The sequence below is a fragment of the Uranotaenia lowii genome, chromosome 1, assembly GCF_029784155.1.
Source record: "Uranotaenia lowii strain MFRU-FL chromosome 1, ASM2978415v1, whole genome shotgun sequence".
In the NCBI taxonomy this organism is placed as follows: Eukaryota; Metazoa; Arthropoda; class Insecta; order Diptera; family Culicidae; genus Uranotaenia; species Uranotaenia lowii.
In genome coordinates this window covers 193,004,377-193,024,708 of record NC_073691.1, presented here as the reverse complement: position 1 = coordinate 193,024,708, position 20,332 = coordinate 193,004,377, and the positions used below count along the sequence as shown (strand labels likewise).

The 20,332-nt window shown below is 34.3% G+C and overlaps 1 protein-coding gene across 1 annotated transcript in view; it reads right to left on the bottom strand.

Annotated features, from left to right (window-relative positions):
- LOC129741966 (uncharacterized) overlaps positions 1 to 18,458 on the bottom strand; it is a 320,353-nt gene extending 301,895 nt beyond the window's left edge. Inside the window, exon 1 of the mRNA XM_055733801.1 lies at positions 17,940 to 18,458. Within this exon, the coding sequence (XP_055589776.1) occupies positions 17,940 to 18,311 (372 nt within the window). The 5' untranslated portion in view covers positions 18,312 to 18,458. The remainder of the gene's footprint in view (positions 1 to 17,939) is intronic.
- Positions 18,459 to 20,332: the final 1,874 nt, after the last annotated feature.

Sequence of the window (20,332 nt, the reverse complement as noted above, 5' to 3'; positions counted from 1 at the left end):
ATAAACGAGAATCAGAAATCGGTAATCGGAAAAAACTATCGATCTCGTCAAATCGATGATCGTCAATCGACAATCGACAATCGTCAATCGACATTCAATTATTGGACAAGTAAAAATCAATCATCAATCGACAACTGACAATCACTATACTGAAAACCAACAATCGACAATCGATTATCAACAAACTTTCAGAAATCGACAATCGAAAGTATATTCTCGACTATGAATAACAAGTAATGAAATCCTAAAACGAAAAATTTACTAAAAACTCAATTCTTATTTTCCCGGATTCCCAAATTTCCATCGGAAAAATCCCACTATCCGGAGCTGCGACAAGTTGGAATCATTTATCAATTTCCTCTCTCGGCACCGTCCCATTTTTGCCGTGGCAGTTGTGGATGGATTTTTGGCTGGAGGGATGACACTTTTGGGATCCCCGTGGACGGACGACGAAAGTTTGCCGCACCAGACTTCCCGGAATAAGTAAGTAAATCCCGGGTGGGATACCCGAATGCTGTGCGTGCATGTGTCATTTATAGTAGTTACTGCGCCCTGATGGAATTCCGCCTGCCCCTTAAGACGGTCTCCGTTGATTTGCCGAAAAAAAAGGTAAGCTTTGGTTGGGTCCGCAAATCGTGGTACGTTGAGGAATTTTAAATGAGCGCCAGGGCTAGTGGCAGTTTTGAGAGAAAGTTTCTCGAAGGGAAAAACAACCATTTTTGGGAGGAAAATCGTTGGCTACGCAAAATGTTTTTTTGAATTCCACTGCAAAAGCGAGGAGCAAGGGATCAGAATGACAAATGATGGATTCCGTCCGACTTTCGGAAATCTTGTGACAGCTGGGTAAATGAGATTTGTCGCATAGGATGTGCTTTTCAGCCAGTTGGAATTAACTTTAACGGGAGCCGTTTGGATTTGGATTCATTTTGATGGGTTGAAGATTTAATTTTAAAAATTCAAAAAAACCATTTGAATATCACGTTTGTTTGAAAATGGTACATATTTCCTAAAAGCAATGATTAAGAGCGAATACTCTTCATCACCAACCTTAAATATCAACACTATTTTGAGCTTTATTGGGTTTTTTTAACTTTTTGTAAAAGTTATCTAATGCGTTCCCTAATGCAGTAACTTGAGACAACTCTTTTTCAACAGCAATATCAAGATATGTAAACCATGAATTTCAAAATTTGAGTTTGAAAAGAAATTCGTAACTGAAACCTAAGATTTAGTAGAAATATTTTTGGATTTTATTTTTCAAAAACGATTGCGGAAAACTTTTGTTTTGGATCTTTCGCTAGTCTTCAGTTCGTTGAAATTCCGAAGAGCTGACTCATCGAAAAATTATAGTTTCCAGCTCGAAATTTAATACTGCTGATCGCTTCCAAAAAAATCTGATAAAATTTACGAGTGACCCAAATCGGTACACCGTCAACAGATGCGATCATCCATCAGAGACAAAAAAAAACAAGAACTCCCAAGCTCTGGCCACAGTTTCGTAGTTGCTTGTCTCAAGGAAGTAGGACGTCAGACATCCCCAAAAATACCCAATTCCTGTCACTAAGTTCTGCGACAGCCTCGAAAAAGCTCGGTTCCCACCCAAAAAAAAAGTGAGAAGAAACAAAATAAAACTGCATCACTGGGTTTTGCCTCGCTGGCAGTGGGTTGGCGCTTGATTTATGTTTATGATGCACTCTCTTAAAATGAAATAACCAAGCTACAGAACTAGGAGCCGCAAAAGAGTTGTACATTTTTGGGAGGTTTCGTTCTCTTTTAACTGAGTTGATATTTCGTAGACACTGGTGTTGGTGTGGATTTTATTTCGGAGTACTAACCTTCTGAGATCTTCTAGCAACCTGGGTTTAAACCCAGGATCAAAAAAGGAAACAACGAAAATGACCAGCAGAAGAAAGTCTGTCCAGAAAAAAAAACACAAAAATTGAGTAACTACAACGACCACTATTTAACCAACCATTTTCCTGGGGGCCAGCCGGTCAGCTTTGGCCAAATATTTAGCTACCCAGCTGCCCGGTACTGCAATTTCGGGGAGTATTTTATGTAACTTTTTTTCTGGGATATTGTTGTTTTTTCTTGTTTGTCCCACACTGCCGACTGGGACTTGCTCTTTTCCAATGGTGGTGAAGTTTTATCGGGCGATAAATTTAATTTTATTACCCCGTTCCAGCACCGGATAGCAACAGGGGCGGGTTGATTCGATATCAGTTGTACCAGTAGAATTGTAAATTTTGAGCTAGGTGAAAACAGAACCCTATTCGATGATCAATTTGTTGGGGATTTCTTGAAAATTGACTTTAGAAGTTGTCAAAGGAATTTTCAAGGTGTTAGAAACTGTATAAACGAACTAATTTACTCGATTTCCAGATAATCGTAAATTCAATTCCATTTTGTTTGTTTATAAAGAATTTAAACCAACTTGACCCGATGTTCGTCATTTTTGAAATGTCATACGATAGGAGTCTTGTTTAAATCGATTTGGTCAAGGCAAGCCCTCAGCTTCGCAGAGCCCAGGCTGAATTTTTAGAGTAAACGACAATCCAAGCATCAAGGAGTAATCAAAACTCAAACAAAATCCAACCAAACAAAACAAGGTTGAAAAAAGAATTGAGAACTCCACATTTCACCTAGTTTAAGATCATATGATTTTGCAGTTTCCTGTGAAACGAAAAAAAAGGTAGAATCCCATCCAAAAAGATAGCCGATAAACTCGGCTGACTTCAACTTTTGAGCAACCGTTGTTGTTTTACGGGAAGAAAAAACTCAAATTGGAAAAGTTTACTTCAACAAACCGGAAAGTGTGTGTATCAGAAAAGGAAAAAAAATCGGCGGCAAGAATCCAGCAAATGTAATACCGGGAAAACCACGTCACCCAAACTTTTTTTTTCTAGAAAAGTCGTTTGTTCACAGCGACCGACGACCGTGGGATCCCTAGACTACTCAATTCCGGAGAAAAGTTTTCCGCCCCGCCTGTTTTTTTTCCTACGAAAAGTCCAAGGTTCCGGGGCTTTTCGACTTCGAGGAAAGTGTCACACACTTTTGCAGGGTCTGGAGATTAACTGGTAGGGACAAACCTTGGGAGAGCCAAGAAGAAAAGTCAAACTTTCCACTTTACACGCGCACACACCTACTTTCAGGCGGATAAGTTTGGGAGAGTTTTATGATTATTTTTCCTAAAAAAATAAATGACACACATTTAGGTTAGGACACACCTCAGTCATTCTTTTATTGAATTACTTTTATTTCAAAGATTTTTCAAATTTCATCATGCTACAACTTCTCAAAATAAAAATCATTTGATTCAGCATTTATTTTTCTTTAATTAACATTTCTTTTTAATTTAATCAAAAATGTATCCATTTTTAAATTTGTTTATTATATAAGAACTAGCTGATCCCGCACGAACTTCGTTTCGCTTTAAATCATTGGTACGTCAAAGTGAGTTTAGAAAATGAATTCGAAACATTTTTTCGACAATTCTGGGGAAAAAATTCAACAGTGTTGAAAGTCGCTACTATTACTATTACTTGAAATTCAAATTAAACGGTTGATTGGCTTTCTTTTAAAATTTATGTGAGAGTGTTTTCTTCTCGATCGGTTGCAAAATCTAGACATTATGGCAGAAACATGTACTATTTGTTTGTGTGCATGACTCTTTTGCTTGACCTTCACACTTAAATTGGTATCAATTAACTGCCTCCAACAAAATTATTGCAAAAAACACTGAACTTTCAATAAAACCCTCTTTTTCTGTCCCATGGCCCGAAATTCGATAATTGAAACCAATTTTACGTTCCTCAAAACTCCCTTGTGCCATTTTTTCTTTTAAAATTATATGTAAAATAACGTCAGGAACTTGAAAACAGTGAACCCTTTTCGCCGACCCTTGACACCGAACATGCTACTTGGAGTCAATTGCTCATAGTTAATAACCCTCATCTGAACATTTTCATCTCAATCCGATGCATGATCACGACAATATCGCGAAAACAGTGAGCAACTAAAATGGACGGCCTATTTTTGACCACGATTCAAAACTTGACACCTGAAATCAATTATCTTTTCTGTTAAACTCCCATGTGCCAATTTTCATTACAATTCTATGCTCAATCAAGAGAATATCGTAAAAACAGTAAACAGATAATAACCCCTTTTGCCGACCCCTGAGTCAAGATATGAAACCTGAAAGCAAAAGAGCGTCCCTCAAAACTCCTATGCGGAAATTTTCATCTCAATCCAATGTAGAATAACGTCAAAATCGCAAAAACATTAAAGTTGGGTATGGACTTCAGCCGACTTCTGATCCGCAATTCGAAACTTGAAATCGATTCCTCGTCTCTCAAAACATTCATGTGCAAATTTTCATCACAATCTGATGTATAATAACGCCAAGATCGCAAAAACATTAATCAGTGAATATGGACGATCCCTGACCCTAAATTTGATAACTGTAATCGATTGTTCGTCTCTCAAAACACTCATGTGCAAATTTTCATCACAATTCAATGTAAAATAAAGCCAATATCGCAAAAACATTAATCAGTGGATATGGATGACCCCTTTTGCCGACCTCAAACCCTGAATTTGATAACTGTAATTGATTGCTCGTCTCTCAAAACACTCATGTGCAAATTTTCATCACAATCCGATGTATAATAACGCCAATATCGCATAAACATTAATCAGTGAATATGGACGACCCCTTTGGCCAACCCCTGACCTTAAATTTGATAACTGTAATCGATCGTTCGTCTCTCAAAACACTCATATGCAAATTTTCATCATAATCCGGTGTATAATAACGCCAATATTGCAAAAACATTAACCAGTGAATATGGACGATCCCTGACCCTAAATTTGATAACTGTAATCGATTGCTCGTCTCTCAAAACACTCATGTGCAAATTTTCATCACAATTCGATGTATAATAACGCCAATATCGCAAAAACATTAATCAGTTGATATGGACGACCCCTTTGGCCGACCCCTGACCCTAAATTTGATAACTGTAATCGATTGCTCGTCTCTCAAAACACTCATGTGCAAATTTTCATCACAATCCGATGGAAAATAACGTCAATAACATGAAAACAATATTTGTCTTGTATGGACGACCCCCTTCAGAAGGGGTCGTCCAAAAATCTAAAAACATTTTTCATCATTCCTGGTCCTAATGAGCATCCATGCCAAATTTCAGATCTCTACCTCTTAAGACGGCTGAGTCTATAGAGGACAAACAAACAAACAAACAAACAAACAAACATACAGATAATTGCTTTTTATATATATAGATTTTAACGCTAATTTCATTGAAATTTGAAACTCATCTTTAAATTTGAGTATTACTTTTTCAGAACTGCTGATTTTTTTAAATTTAGATTCAAAGTTATTATTCAAAAACAAATTTGAAAAAATCAGGTTAAACATTATCTTATTAATAAAAAATGGAGGCGTGTTTTTTGTCTGTCACCATCGCTTAGAAACTGGCTTTCAGAATGACTTTAAATTTGCTACCCGAGGGGTTTTTGAGCCAAGAATGGTTTGTATAACCACCATATATAGTTTAATTCAAACGATTATCTGATGATTTACATAAAAATTACCAACTTTGGTGCGACAATCAACGTAATCCGTTGATTTTATATATTGAATAGCACATCCTGCTTTCGAACAGAAGAATCCCAAACAAAATCTACAAATATTTTTTACCCAACCAGAATAATTTTTTATTTCTATTAAATTAGGTGTAGGGTTATTTTCATTAAAGATCTGGAAGAAAAAGCTAACAAATTAAGAAAATATTAAAAAAAATCATCCATTAGTAAGAAATATTTTGTAATTCACGAATATTAAACGTGCAATGCTACCTCTAAGTTACTTAACAAAGAAGTTAAGAACGTGTAGGTGAAGTCAAACATTCATAATGATTGATTGAATTCGGGGTAAAACGAAGTTTACCGAATCAGCTCCAAGACAAAAAAAAAATCTAAAATTTTGTTCCCACTTCATTTGCAAGTCACAGTTTGAATTTCATATTTTTGATTTTAGCTTTGAAATTTATCATAAGTATAATTCTAGATTCTGCAACTAAAATACTTTTCTAAAATTTGAAAATTTGTTTAAAATAAGAACAAAAACCAGTCAACAACAATTTTTAATAAACTTGGAGTTTGTTTTAAAGGGGTTTTAAAAGTTGATATTAAAATTCGCGAAACTGCATTAAATTCAAGTTGGTGACAAACTGTGTTCCATTTTTTGTACAATTTCCAGGATATTGTTTCTTATACTGAAAATTGCTTGATTGAACTAAGCCATTCTTTTTCTCGAGATTTGAACTCCATAATCAGATGTTCATACGAATTTGACTTTTATGCTCAAATTGATACATGAAATGCCAGGCAAAATTCCACCCATGAATAAAAAATGTGAGCTTTTTTTTTTCAATCTGAAAATTTCTCTTGTTTGAAGTGACATTACAACTATCTCTGACTTAGTTGAAGACTGTAAAATATTTTTTTTGCTTAAAAATATCTAAGATTCAATGTAGTTTAAAACTTCTTCAAAATTTCGTTCAAATTCCCGTTTTTACAGAATAAGGAAAAATAAAGAAAACTCAAACTTCTATGATTTGTTTTCTAAGAAGTCAAAATTACCCGCAGTTTTCGGGAAAGTTTATCATTGAATCGAATTGAAATTTTTTTTCAAAATATATTCAGGGGAGCCACAGAACCGTGAATTGAACTTCGCACTGGGAAAATCTGGGAAAATTGTAAATTCAGATCTGAAACCGGGAAAATCCAAAAAAAATCAAAGCTTATTTTTGGTTCCAAGTTCAGGGATTGAAACCCAAATACAAAATTCTAATTTATAATTTCAATTTGCAAGTGAGGTCAAACATTTTTGTAAGAAAATCATAATTTTTGAAATTTTAAACTGATCTGATATTTTTCACAGTTTTTACTGGAACTCAGAGTTTAAATTTGTCTCAAAAATTGAGATAAGAAATTCAAAAAAGTAACCTTTTCTTTAAATGCCACATTTCATTACAACCAGTTAGAAAAACAATCATATTGCAATCAATCAATCAAAGTTAAATTTTGAAATATGAATTTTTGTCAGAAACTTGAAAATGTAAAAAGAGGCTTACATTATAATTTTCTGGTGATAGTGTTTATTAGAAGAGCTAGACACAGGACAAAAACATAGCTACAAATCATATTTATTTTTGGCGCGGTGTCTTTTTTGTAGCTTCAAAACAACAAATAGGAAACATTCTGCTATAAAACGAATTATTTGTGAAAAAGATCTATCAAAGGGTCTGGAACTATATTAAAAAAAATCATTTCTTATTTCAAACTATTGGTCTTTCTTCTTCTTTCTCTTATTTTATGTAGAAAATTTCATTACTCTTTTCGAAACTTATAAAGAAAAATAGCTCCAGGACCTTAACGTCCGTATCACACTTTTAAGTGAAGAACGTTAACTACTTTCCAAATCGCAAAAAATTTTCAAACATGCAATGTTGATATACTATTTACCTTGAACTACTGTTAAATACTTCACATGTATGTATGTATGTATGTATTGAATCCACCTTGGGTTTACGGCAGCGCCGCGGTTGTGGCAAAAAAAATAACCCACACGTCCATCTTGGCTACCACGCAATAAAATCATACCCACTCAATGAGACTTCTAAGGGAATGGAATCGTAAGCAGAGGCACTTACGGTATCCAGGGTAACAAGGGGGAAAGTCTCGAGAAGCTATAACCATATTGTTGACTAACCACGATAGCATGCAAATTATAATCCCGCCGCCAAGGCTTCCGAAAAAAGAGTGCGTCCTTATTTTACAAAAAGTAATCAAATACTTTATTTTTCTCAACCTTGCCAAATTCCCTTGACATAAATTGAGGAACGTCTAGTATTCAATGCGGTACTAGCATACACGGTAACCCGCTCTGTTTGTAAAACGAGGATACCCAGATGCCCCTACCCTAAGTATTAATAAAATACAATAGATTTATAATAAAATATAATATAATATGAATATAATGTTATAGCATATGCAAATTTTATATATGTTATATTAAAATAATATAATTTAGTACAATATCAAAAAGTCAAATAATATAAACGGCCGGGTTTCGACCAGACCGAACTGAGCGCCATGAGAAAATTCAGAAACAACAGAAATTAAATCTCTTGAAATTCATAAAGGCGAAAACTATTGATAACTAAGAATTTCTTGGACTTTAAACTATCCCCTCTAATTGATGAACATCAAAGATTTTGTCTCTAGTTTAAAATATTTGTACAAAATGTTCAAGTATCTTGCAAAAAAAAATGCTAATGGCGTTCAATTCGGTCTGTCCCGACCAAATATATGTTGATATAAGAAATACATCTGAAAAAAAAAATTATATAATATGTCATTTTAAATAAAGATAATATAAAGATATAAAATTCCATAACTATATCTACTTATTGTGAAGATTATTACATTATAATACATAGATGTTTCGAAAAGATTAACATTGTCGTTGAGTTATCCGTACTATCACAATGTGTTACAAAATAGTTAATCTAAAAAAAATATCTATATGTAAACGTAATATGAAAACAAAAAGTTTGTTAAGCGTATGTTTATATTATGAATTTATATATATAAAAAAAAGATGATATATGGTTCCATATATTATTATAAAAAATATAATAATGTAATAAAGTATAATATAATATAACAATTTAATAAAATCATGTAATAATATAATAAAATTGATATAATGTACTTTAAAGATAGAATACAATAAAACAATATATGTAGGTATTTGTTGTCCAGATAAAACTAATATGTATACCTTATCATCCTGCTATTTAATGACATGGTTTTTTGATAAGAAATGGTAAAATAAAATTAAGTTTGAACTAATATATATTATAAATGGCGTACTCTTATCTGATGCATAATTAATAATTCAGATTAACAAATTTTGGCTCGCCGGGCTTATTTCCTCTACATTTAAGTACACAACGTCCAACGACAGCTGCTATCAAACCTGTAAAATAAATTTCGCATTAAAGATGATCGGTTGATTGAATTAGTTGAGTAACTTTTGCAAATAAACTAGTGCTCACGTGAATTCATCAAATCAAAGTCATTCAAGTAAAATCTGAGTAAATTATATTAATTAATATAATGATAAATTGTTAAGCAGCTTCAAGATGAATTTATACTACAAATTACCTAATACATATATATATTTGAAATCATCAACGGGTAATGCGTACCAAGCTTTTCTCTATCGACCTACAATCAATAAATGGTACTAAACTTAAAGTAAGTTTTTACAAATATTTGATAAAAATTCGTTTACGTTATTTTGTAATTTACGATTGGCTAAAAATGATAAATGAGAAAGAAATTTTGAATTAAATGAGTTTCAATAATCCACCCCTTGTGATAAATGATGATCTGAAAAAGAATGAAATTATAATATGTTTGGTTTAATTATGCTATTGAGTTAAGATAAACATACATATGATGAAAGAGCAACAAAACTGGACTTCATTTTTTCTAATCTTAATTGGGATATATATGAAATGCGTGATGAAATTTTAAACTATACAGAATGATATTTAATAAAGTATTTAAAGATATCACCAGATTTCAGATAAAGTTCATGAAAAAACAAAAACTATATCTGGCATTCGAAAATCTTATTTTTTTATGTTTAAAACCTAAAACATCAGAGAAATTAAATTTATGCAATCCAGTTTTGCAAGGATCCATTTAGTGTTATGTTGATCAGTAAAATCAGAAATATGGAAATATACTTTTACTTTGAAGTAGTATGTTAAAGAAATAGAATAAATTAGTATTGTAGGGTAACGGACTTATTTTGGACCTGAGGACCAATCTTAGACCACCCTGTCTAGCTTTCTTATCAAACAAATAATCATGAAATTTTTGAGCAAATATTGTTGAAGCACGGGCACTTTATGTAATGCACTAATTTATTTTATTATTAGTTGCTTTATAAGAGAGCTAGACAAGGTGGTCCAAAATTGGTCGTCTGGTCCAAAATAAGTCCGTTACCCTATATCATCGGCTCTGAAATGATGTGGGAATGATGTTGCAGTTCGAAACATAAAAGGCGTTGGGTTAAAATTTTATTATGTCACAAATCTGCAATTCATTTCAGTGTTCATTTTTAAACGTATGAGTTATTTGATAAAAGTTAGAATTAGAAGAAGGAAATCCCACCAGACTCGTCATTTTCACAATAAATGAATAGGCAATATCATAAACATGTTGATTAATTGGATACTGTAAAATAATAGTGTCAATTTTTTTAAATAATATGATTGTAATAAAAATTTAAAAAAAAATGTTTGGAGGTTTTAAACATGTAAATAGAAATAACCGAAATAATGATAGATGCTGCATGAAAAAATGAACCTGAAAAATATAAGAGGTGTATAAAAATATAAGCGCATATATTTTTCAATAATTAACTAATCCAAATTAGTCAATTATTGAAAAAATATGAACAATACAAGAGAACAGAGCATAATGTTAACACTTCCTGAAAAAAAACTTTTTATACATCATTGTTTTTTTAACATCAAACAGTACAACATTGGAAACAATAAAATGCGTGAATCTATTTAAATGATTTTTCTCATCTCTGTTGGATTTAAATTGGATATTCAACTGAAATATTATAGCTCTTAGAGTGATAATTCCATTCACATTCAGTAAACATATGTTGGTAATTGAATGTAGCCGTTTATATCGATAGACAACCAAAAAAAAAAGAAAAGTAATCTAGTTTAAGGGGGGGGTAGGGTCTAACGGGTATAAAAAAACACCATTTTCACGATTTTTTTCTAGAGCTATCGTTCAAACAAATGTATTCAAATTTTTTGCATTAAACAAAGCATTGTTAAAAGAACATTTAGTAATTTTTTCGTAGAAAAATAATGAAAAATGAGCCGGTGACGGAGCACTTTCGAGGATGCCCTTTAGAAAACAGGATTTGCGGTGGACACTGTATCTCAGCACAGAATCATCTGAAGTCATAATATCAAGGCAAAATATTTTTAATAGATGTTTTTCTGGACCCCAACGTTTTTATTTAACTTAAAAATATTTTTATGAAATTTTTGTGGCTGTTTGAAGTAAAAACTACGATTTTTCACTTAAAAATCCGCCATTTTTCACCTGTAAAATCTCCCCAAAGTAAAAAAATCAAAAAAGAAAAACGTTGGGGTCTGGTATTTTATATGTAGAAAATATGTTCCAAATTTGAAAAGAATCGGATAAGTAGTTTTCAAATGACGATGTCCACGGACATTAAAAATGTGCTTTCGAGAAAAACGCGTTTGAAGTTTCTGCTCTTGCTTTCTTGCTTTCTAGATAGGAGGAGATAAACGCCTATAACTTCTACAGTTTTGCTTCAATTGACTTGAAAATTTTACACAACATTCTTGAAATGTTTTACAATAAGAAAATAATAAAATAAAAAAATCGATTTTTTGAAAGTGTTAGACCCTACCCCCCCCCTTAATTGAAATAGATTAAAATCATATTCTGCTGAGTATTGTTGAACTCCATCTATTTAAATTTGGCAAATTCAACAAAGTTGATTACAACACAAGAAATGAGTTCCACATGCGTGTGTGAATTGTTCAAATTGTGTTACAATTAATATATTCATTGTATTATAAAAAAAGTAAAATATGATACTTAGCTGAATTATTCCACTCGGTTTCGGATGAAGGATATTGCGATGAACGATATTGACTAAACCTTCCATAACCCAATAATTCATTTCTGTTACACCCGTTCACTGTGACGTCTCTTTCGCCCTTGACCAATCCTAATTTCGGTTTTCTTTACCAGCACTTACAATGATAGCCAACACACATTATTCTCCATTTACACACATCATACGTATCTACTGTTAAATACTTCACATAACTGTAAACTCTGATCTATTTTGTTCATCTTCCGAAATAAGGATTCTTAATTCTTGATATACTTCTTAACTCAAAATTAAGATTGTGATTTCCAAATTCTGCAATGAGCAGTTTTAAAGATGAAAAATATGTTTTACTAATAGTTTGATTCAACTACTTTTACAACATATTTGAAAAATAATTTGATTTTTATTAAACTACCAATTTAAAAATGTGACTTATCAAGAGATGAAAGAATATCCTGAGCAGACTTTGATGCCTAAATCAATAGCAAACAGTAACCACATTCCCGATACCAAAATAACGTTTGTTTAAAGTAGTGCTGAAATATGATGACCACCTAATCCCAAAGTAAAGCGTTAATAGCATAAAGACATCAGGATTAGGTGTTAAGCTTTCATTCACTTTATAAGTCAGAAAAATGAGATCAAAATGATAAAATAATTGAGTATTTAATTTTTCTGCTACGAAAAATCAGAGTTATAAGGGTGTTTTAATTTAAATAGAGCTGAGAGCAAATCATGCCAAATTTTGTTATTATGCCGTTTGAGCAATATTATGTATCATTTTGCTAATTCTGCTGGGTCTAACGGGTAAAAAAAAACACCATTTTCACGAATTTATTTAAGAGCTATCGTTCAAACAAATGTATTCAAATTCTTTGCATTATACAAAGCATTGTTAAAAGAACATTTAATAATTTTTTTTGTAGAAAAATATTGAAAAATGAGCCGGTGACGGAGCACTTTCGAAGATGCCTTTTAGAAAACAGGATTTGCGGTAGACACTGTATCTCAGCACAGAATCATCTGAAGTCAAAAAATCAGAGCAAAATATTTTTAATAGATGTTTTTCTGGACCCCAACGTTTTTATTTAACTTAAAAAAAAATTATGAAATGTGTGTGGCTGTTGGAAGTAAAAACTACGATTTTTCACGAAAAACTCCGCCATTTTTTATCTGTAAAATCTTCCCAAAGTAAAAAAAAAAGAAAAACGTTGGGGTTTGGTATTTTATATGTAGAAAATATGTTCCAAATTTGAAAAGAATCGGTGAAGCAGTTTTCAAATGACGATGTCCACGGACTTTAAAAATGTGCTTTCGAGAAAATCGCGTTTGAAGTTTCTACGTTTGAAGTCTTGCAGTATTGTATTAGATAAGAGGAGATAAAGGCCTGTAATTTCTACAGTTTTGCTTCGATTGACTTGAAAATTTGTCACAACATTCTTGAAATGTTTTACAATAAGAAAATAAAATAAAAAAAATCGTTTTTTTTGAAAGTGTTAGACCCTACTCCCCCCTTAAAGAGTTTTAGAGGATTTGATAAAAACCATAAAATAATATCGAGTTCGTCTAAATTTTCAGTACTATAAATGGGATAAAACAACAAAATCAATTTAAAAAGTTAATTTTCTTATGTGATGAAAGAAATTAGAGAAACATGAACTGTCAAAGAACGAAAGAACATAAGCCGTGAATATCATGAAAATTTCGAAAAAGATACAACGGCTCACCGACAGGACTTGAACCTGCAATCTCCGCTTCGGTACAACGGCGCGTTAGCCAATTCCACCACGGTGAACGTGATGGAACCGGCGAACACGAGCAATCGAGCTCTGCCAATCAACTACTGGACCCTCTATCGAAACACCATGTATATCCCGCATGTGATCTTTCCCTCTATTGATCTCTCTTGTTTCTCTAACCCCACCCATCGACTCGGGATTTTTAGCCGAGCGAGCACATGGTCGATTGCTTCGGGTTAGCAGTTCCCTCTTAGCCTTCGTCGGTGTCGGTTGTATTTTACTCTCGCTCATCGATCAAAAGGCAGTGATTTTTTCTGTGGATAAGGACAAGGATAGCGCGCGGTGATGAGCCCATCACCGGGTGATCATCCAAACCGGACTATTCCGGAATGGATGGATGCCCAAAGCTTACACGGACGGTTGTATTATTTAACTCTCCAAAGTGCCAAAGGAAAAGAACTACCGAAAAATCCGTTCTTGATTGGCCGTTCGATCGAGAACTTTGCGGGTAAAATTGAAGGAGCCTTTTACGAGAAATCCCGGAAATGGTACGTGCTGAAGATAAGAAACAAGAATCAAGGAAGGCAGCTGACAACACTAACAACTCTATTGGACGGTACACCTATTGTAATAGGTCGCCATCCAAGTTTGAACCAACGGAAGTTGGTGGTTACTTGTCGAGAAGTAGATGGCATGGATGAAAAACTACTGTTAGAAGAATTGAAGCCCCAAAAAATCATCGATGTCCGCCGCATAACAAAAAAAACTGCAGCAGGAATAGTAGGTACATCAACTTTAATTCTCACTATCAGTAGCACAATAATTCCGGAATTCATTAATTTCGGACTCCTTCGTGTCCGCACGCGAATTTATTACTCGCAGCCTCTGTTATGCCGACAATGTTTGCAGTACGGTCACCCCAAAAGCCGTTGCAAAAATCAGTTGGCATGCAAAAATTGCTCACAAAATCATGATAGCGCTAACTGCCAAGAAATAACCTATTGTGGAAACTGCAAAACAACAGGTCATTCCCCTCTGGATCGAAATTGCCCCATTTGGACAGCAGAATCATCAGCCCTGAAACTCAGCACCGATAAGAATATTCCAATCAACGAAGCCCGAAGAATGACACAAACGAGCAACAATTCTATTAGCTACGCAAATGCAGTCAAATTAAACACCACCCAGCAAATTAAACAAAGCAACAGTAACCAGCAACAACTCCAAAAAGATGAACCTCACCAACAGACGAGCCTGAACCAAAAAAGAACACATGAGAAACCACAAACTCCAACAACACCACAGCTTCTCCAGACTGATGTCATCAGTTTGGATTTAGATTCACCGCCCCGAAAAAGGACCCCGCTTCCAACCCCTCTTCCAGCAACCTCGTCAAAAGAAGTTGTCTGTGAAGATAAGGTACAACCAAATTGCTCCTCTCGGTCAGTTGTAACGCGTAGTATGCAGCAGGTACGACCGCCAGAGATACGCAAATAACCCTTCCTCCTTCTACCCTTCCACATCCTATTTCCTTCCTCAATCCTCTCCAAATAATTTAGTAAAAAGTGACCATCGGCAATGTAATACTTTTATAATAAGTTAAATGCCTTAATAAACGCTTAGTTAAGAAAAAAAAAATAGATTTTGTGCGAAATTTTCATATGAAAGATCTACAATTTCCAAGTGTTATTTGTAGATTAAGAAATGTGAAAAAATACTCCAGGCTCCTTACATTCTAATGGTTTTACTTATTTGTTATCTTTTCTATCGCTTTATTTTTTCAACAATTTTTTATTGCTTATCTTGTTTGAAAACCAATCATTTTTAAAAAAAAGTTATCAATTTAAGAAAAATTTAAATAAAGTTTTAAACAGTTCAATTGGTTTGAATATCTTTTTTTTATACAGGTGACCTTTTTCTTCCATATTTTATTTATAACGTCTAACTAATCAAATATTTTTGTGATCCATATCAAGTGGGGCAGAAATATTAAACTAAGAATTACCATTTGAGTCCCAAGTAGTTTATTTTTGTGAAATTGAGATTTTTTATGGGTATGATTATTGGGGTAGCCCTTAGTTCTAAGGAGGTTTTCAAAAACCAAATTTCACACAATCAGCGTTGCCAGATTGAAATCTACTCAAGTCCATAGATTTGACGAAAATCAAAAAATGCACTGTTTTCGGCTAAATAAAACTTGATGACCTTTTTTTCTTTTTAGTCGTCTGGTAGAATTTACATTTATCCGCAGAATCCCTTGAATTTCTTCGATAATACGTAGGAAATGCTGAAAACCCGTAAACTTCGAACAGCAATCCGTAGTTCCGTAGAAATGCTGAAAATCCCTAGATCTGGCAAGGCTGGCTTCCACCCCCTAATATTGATCCCATTTATTAAGGTGACAAACTGTGCAAAATTACATTTTTTTTTTTGACTACTTCAAGGTGACCCTCAAACGCCTTGAAGTTGCAATTTTTTTTAAAAAAAAAGGGAAAAAAGTCCATTAAAAAAATTTTATCCATCCTGGCAACACTTTAGAAATCCTAAAGCTTAATTTTTTTTTCTAACCAATGTGAAGATTTTAAGCTAAAGATCATCTGTTTACATGACAACAAGTAGTTTTGGGCTAACCAAAAATAGTTATAAGCCTTTATGTTAATATTTTTCCATACCTTTTCTATTGGGATACATTAAGAAATACAAAACTAAACAAAAAAAAGCATGTTTTTTTTTTATCTAAGTTTAAATTTTTTTTTCACTTCCAAAAACTTCCTCCTGCCTTAAGAATCTTGAAAAATTCGGAGTTACCAAACAATTGAGAAAAGTGGTGAAATAGTTTCCGGCATCATGATTTTGCTCATATGTACTTTTTCATTGATTTTATATGGAAATATATAAAAGAGAAAACGTTTACTGGAGATCCCTGTAACTTTTTTCACGTCCGTTAAAACGATATGAAATGTTCTTCAAAGTTGTTCTTTTTGTTGAATTCTTCAGGTCGCAAAGTTTGTATTGTTCTACAGTGTTGTCAGTTTTAATAATGATTAAAAAAAATCGCTTTTTCCATACGAAATTTTCCCTTTTTCCATACAAATTTTAAGGTCTTTGATGGTCGCCTAAGGTTGTCAGATTTCCCGGTTTATCATCATTGAAAGGATGCAGATTGGCAGGTGGGAGCAAGGTTTCAAGAAAATTTGAAAATAAGGGCCACTCTAATGATTATCAAATTTTGCCAAAACCTGTAGTCCATGCACAGCTTCAAAAACAAGTATAGTAGCACTCAGACGGCATCCCAGAAAGCAAATGAGATTTATCCAATGGTTTAGAACTGTAAATAGAAACCACATTAACTTGGAAACAGAATGGCACAGAAATAAACAATTCATTGACGGTAGTGCTTCCTGACATCTCTCCAGGAGTCTCTTCGATAATCTTTTGATTGATTATTTTTAATTATTCACAGACGACATTTGAAGAAAAGCTGCCTGTCTTTTCGGAAAATTCAATTCCTACAACTAATCAATTTTTCAATTCCCAATCAATACTCGTATAGGTGAGTTCTCTTAAACGAGAATCAAGAGTGCCTAACAAAACTTCCCCCATAAAGAAGTATCACAACAATCTCCTTTAAAAAAATGCTTTCTTCCTCGACAAGAATCCAGTCAATGAACGGTAGAGTAAGGAGTCGATATAAGTTCACGTTTTACGGCGAATACTGGTGGAACATCGATGTACGTCGTCGTCCTAAAGTGCCATAAGTTCAGCTTCCAGTGGGGCGTGAGTTTTCCCGAACCGAAGGGATTTCCCAGCCATTTCTTGCTCAACCCTCCTTGCATCTCGCAAAGATCCCCCCGCTAGCTGCCATCAGTAGGTAAAAAGTTTCCGTACATCCACATAAAAGTCGGAATGAAAGTAAATTTATGAAAATAATATACCTCCCCTGCCTGGAAGGACGATGGTTCACGTTCGGCCGAGGTCGTCGATGCTGCAGACGTTGGAGCAGTTTTTCCTCCTTCTTTAGTTTTATTTTCACCTCCATCAAAGATGGGGAAAAACAAATAAAAACAAAAAAAAACCGGTTGGCTTCCTTCGGGAGGAAAACGTCTTTTTTTTCCAGGACTCATTCTGGTTTTTTTTCGTCTTAGACCTTTAGAGTGATCTTAGAGCTTTCGACCCTGGTTCGACATGTCTGCTCTGCATTGGGACGAACGTAAGAAATTCGTTTGGCCTCCCCATTTCACTTTTGTCCATGTCCAGTTTTCAGTTCCGTCGTCAGAATCTAGCTAGAGCTATTACTGAATCTTTCTAGCTTTTCTTTCTTGACCGATAGTCGAAGCTTTTAGATGGTTATTTTTTTTTTCAACAAATATTCTTGTCTTAGATTTAAGGTAAAAAAAAAACAGTTGATAACATACCGGTGTCGAGTAGGGATGCGCCGTCAAGCAAACGCCATCGCCCTTCAGCTGTTCCTGTAGCAGCGCTTCCAGTTCACTCAGCATCAGCGGCGAATTGTCCCGCTCCAAGCTGTCGCTGTTGTCCGAGAGCAGCGATTTGGGATCGTTCAGCTGGAAGTAGACACTGGCTGCGCCCTTTTCCCTCAGGAGCCGCACACTTTTCAGAAGCTTCGAACGGTGCTGCGGATTTTCCACCCCGATCGCATCCAAATCCGGATCCCCGACCTGTTTGCAGATCTCCAGATCGTCGTACCCGTTGTCGAGAAAACTTTCCGCGTACTGCCCTAAGCCGAGGGCCCGCAGCCACTCGCACACTATATTGCTGACCGCCATTTTGTGGCGCCCAAATGCTCCCGTTTTTATTTCAACTTTAGCCCTTCCCCCGAAACGGATCACTTTCTTTTGCTCACAAATTTAAAACCTTTTCCCACCCGCACTTCTCACTGAAGCCGTCGTGGGTCACGGCTTTCTGAAACCCCATTTAACGGACCCCCATTCGATGCACTAAAATTTTCTTCACCTCGAAACGTCATCTTGTTGCTCGCCTTCTCCTTAGACCATCTGGAACATCGAATTCCAAGTCGTGCTGCGTCTCCTTTTTCTTCTAGTGTCTTTCTGTGGCTACGTCCTTATCGAGCACCGCGCTTTATGCTCCCAGGGAGATAATTTTCGGATGGGGTGCGACCATTTGAGTAGACGAACTATCATTAATCCTCTTTTTCTACACACCAAGGTCGTCACTACAGCCAGGCGTCATCGTTTTCTGAAAGGAAAGAAAATGAAAGACGAAAAAAGAACCGGTAAGTTGAAGAAAAATGAAAAAGAAAAAAAAATTAAAACATTTTATGTAAGTTTCAATCAGCAATCTTTCAGAAAGGTTAAAAACATTAGTGTCCCAGATGCAATTTCAGTGAATAAAGAATTAAGTTTACTTGAATTCCAATTTCTATTTTATAAATTTATGCATGAGGATCTTGCTCCTAGTTCAATGCGATATGGCAATAACTTCAAAACTAAATTTGATAAAAGATAAGAGAGAGAGAAACATCTATAATTTTTTGGTTTTCGGAAATGACGGTACACTAATTCTGTTTCTCCTATGGCGACCGTCAAAAATTGCCATATGAATACCACTTGAAAAGAAATGAATCCTTAAGAAAGCTGGGTTAGTATGTATTTCAGAGGACAGTGTGGAATTTTTCTGTTATCATCAGATCACATATTAATCCAAATGATGACTTTGAAAGAAATTGAAACAAAACACTTCGGTCTAACAACAGGGTCCAAGGCCCTTATAACTTTAATTCGGAAAACAACCCTCGAAGAGTCGAAGTCAAAATGCTCGGGAAAACGGTTGAACGATTTCGTTGCACCAACGAGAGCGCAGTTCGTTCCTTAATTATTCATTCGAATGAGAACTTTCAATTGAAGATCCTGATTTCCAAGACCACGAAGTTAGAAATTTACAGGTGTTTTTGTTTAATATTTTATTTAATACAACTTTCGTTCTACGAAAACTTTATCGTTTGAAAAAAAAATTGATTTTTTTTTTTAAGTAGCAAAGCAACATGGTCTAAAAGCTCAATTTCAGTACTTTTTCGGTTGCAAATATTGAACATATTTGTCAAGTTGTTGTCGTTTTTCCTAAGCATTCCAGAATTTTTCCAATACGAGTCCGGGAAAATGTTTTTGAAAACCATGACAAAACTCGATTTCAAATTTCCAATCCAAAAACCTGGCAATATCCCGACAAATCTGGGCAAAATTTATCCATTCATCCAAATAATTTGAAACGTTAATTATTTTTTGAGGCACACCAAATTTTTGTTCGATGGTTCTACCAGTTTAAAATTAAATTTGCTGAATAAAGCTCTGAAGAATTTGTTTCCAGACACAAAAATCACAGCTTATCATTGCTCAATTTGAATTTTTCGGTAATTTTGTGCAAATAATGTGAATAAATCCGGGCAAAACTCAGTTAGTTTTTCATGAAATCCGGCAATCTGGGCCGGACCGGACTCGTCTTAAATTTTTCCTTGAATAACCGGGCAAGCTCGGATAGAACCGAACAATCTGGAATGCTTACTTTAGACGGGGTTTAAATTTCTTCTTTTCTGGATAACTTATGATATTTAAAAAAAAAACTAGAATGGTGATAGATTTTTGATGCTTACAAAATGGTAATTCTTCGAAAAACAGGTAAATTTCTAGTTTTATCATGTTTTGAAGCTTCTCTTAGCTGTAGTTTTCGACAATTGCTAGTCAAACAACTGTTATTAAAAAAGATTGATAGATTAACATATTTTGAAATATTTTGCGCAAAAAGTAAATTTAAAATAATGGTCCGCTTTGGT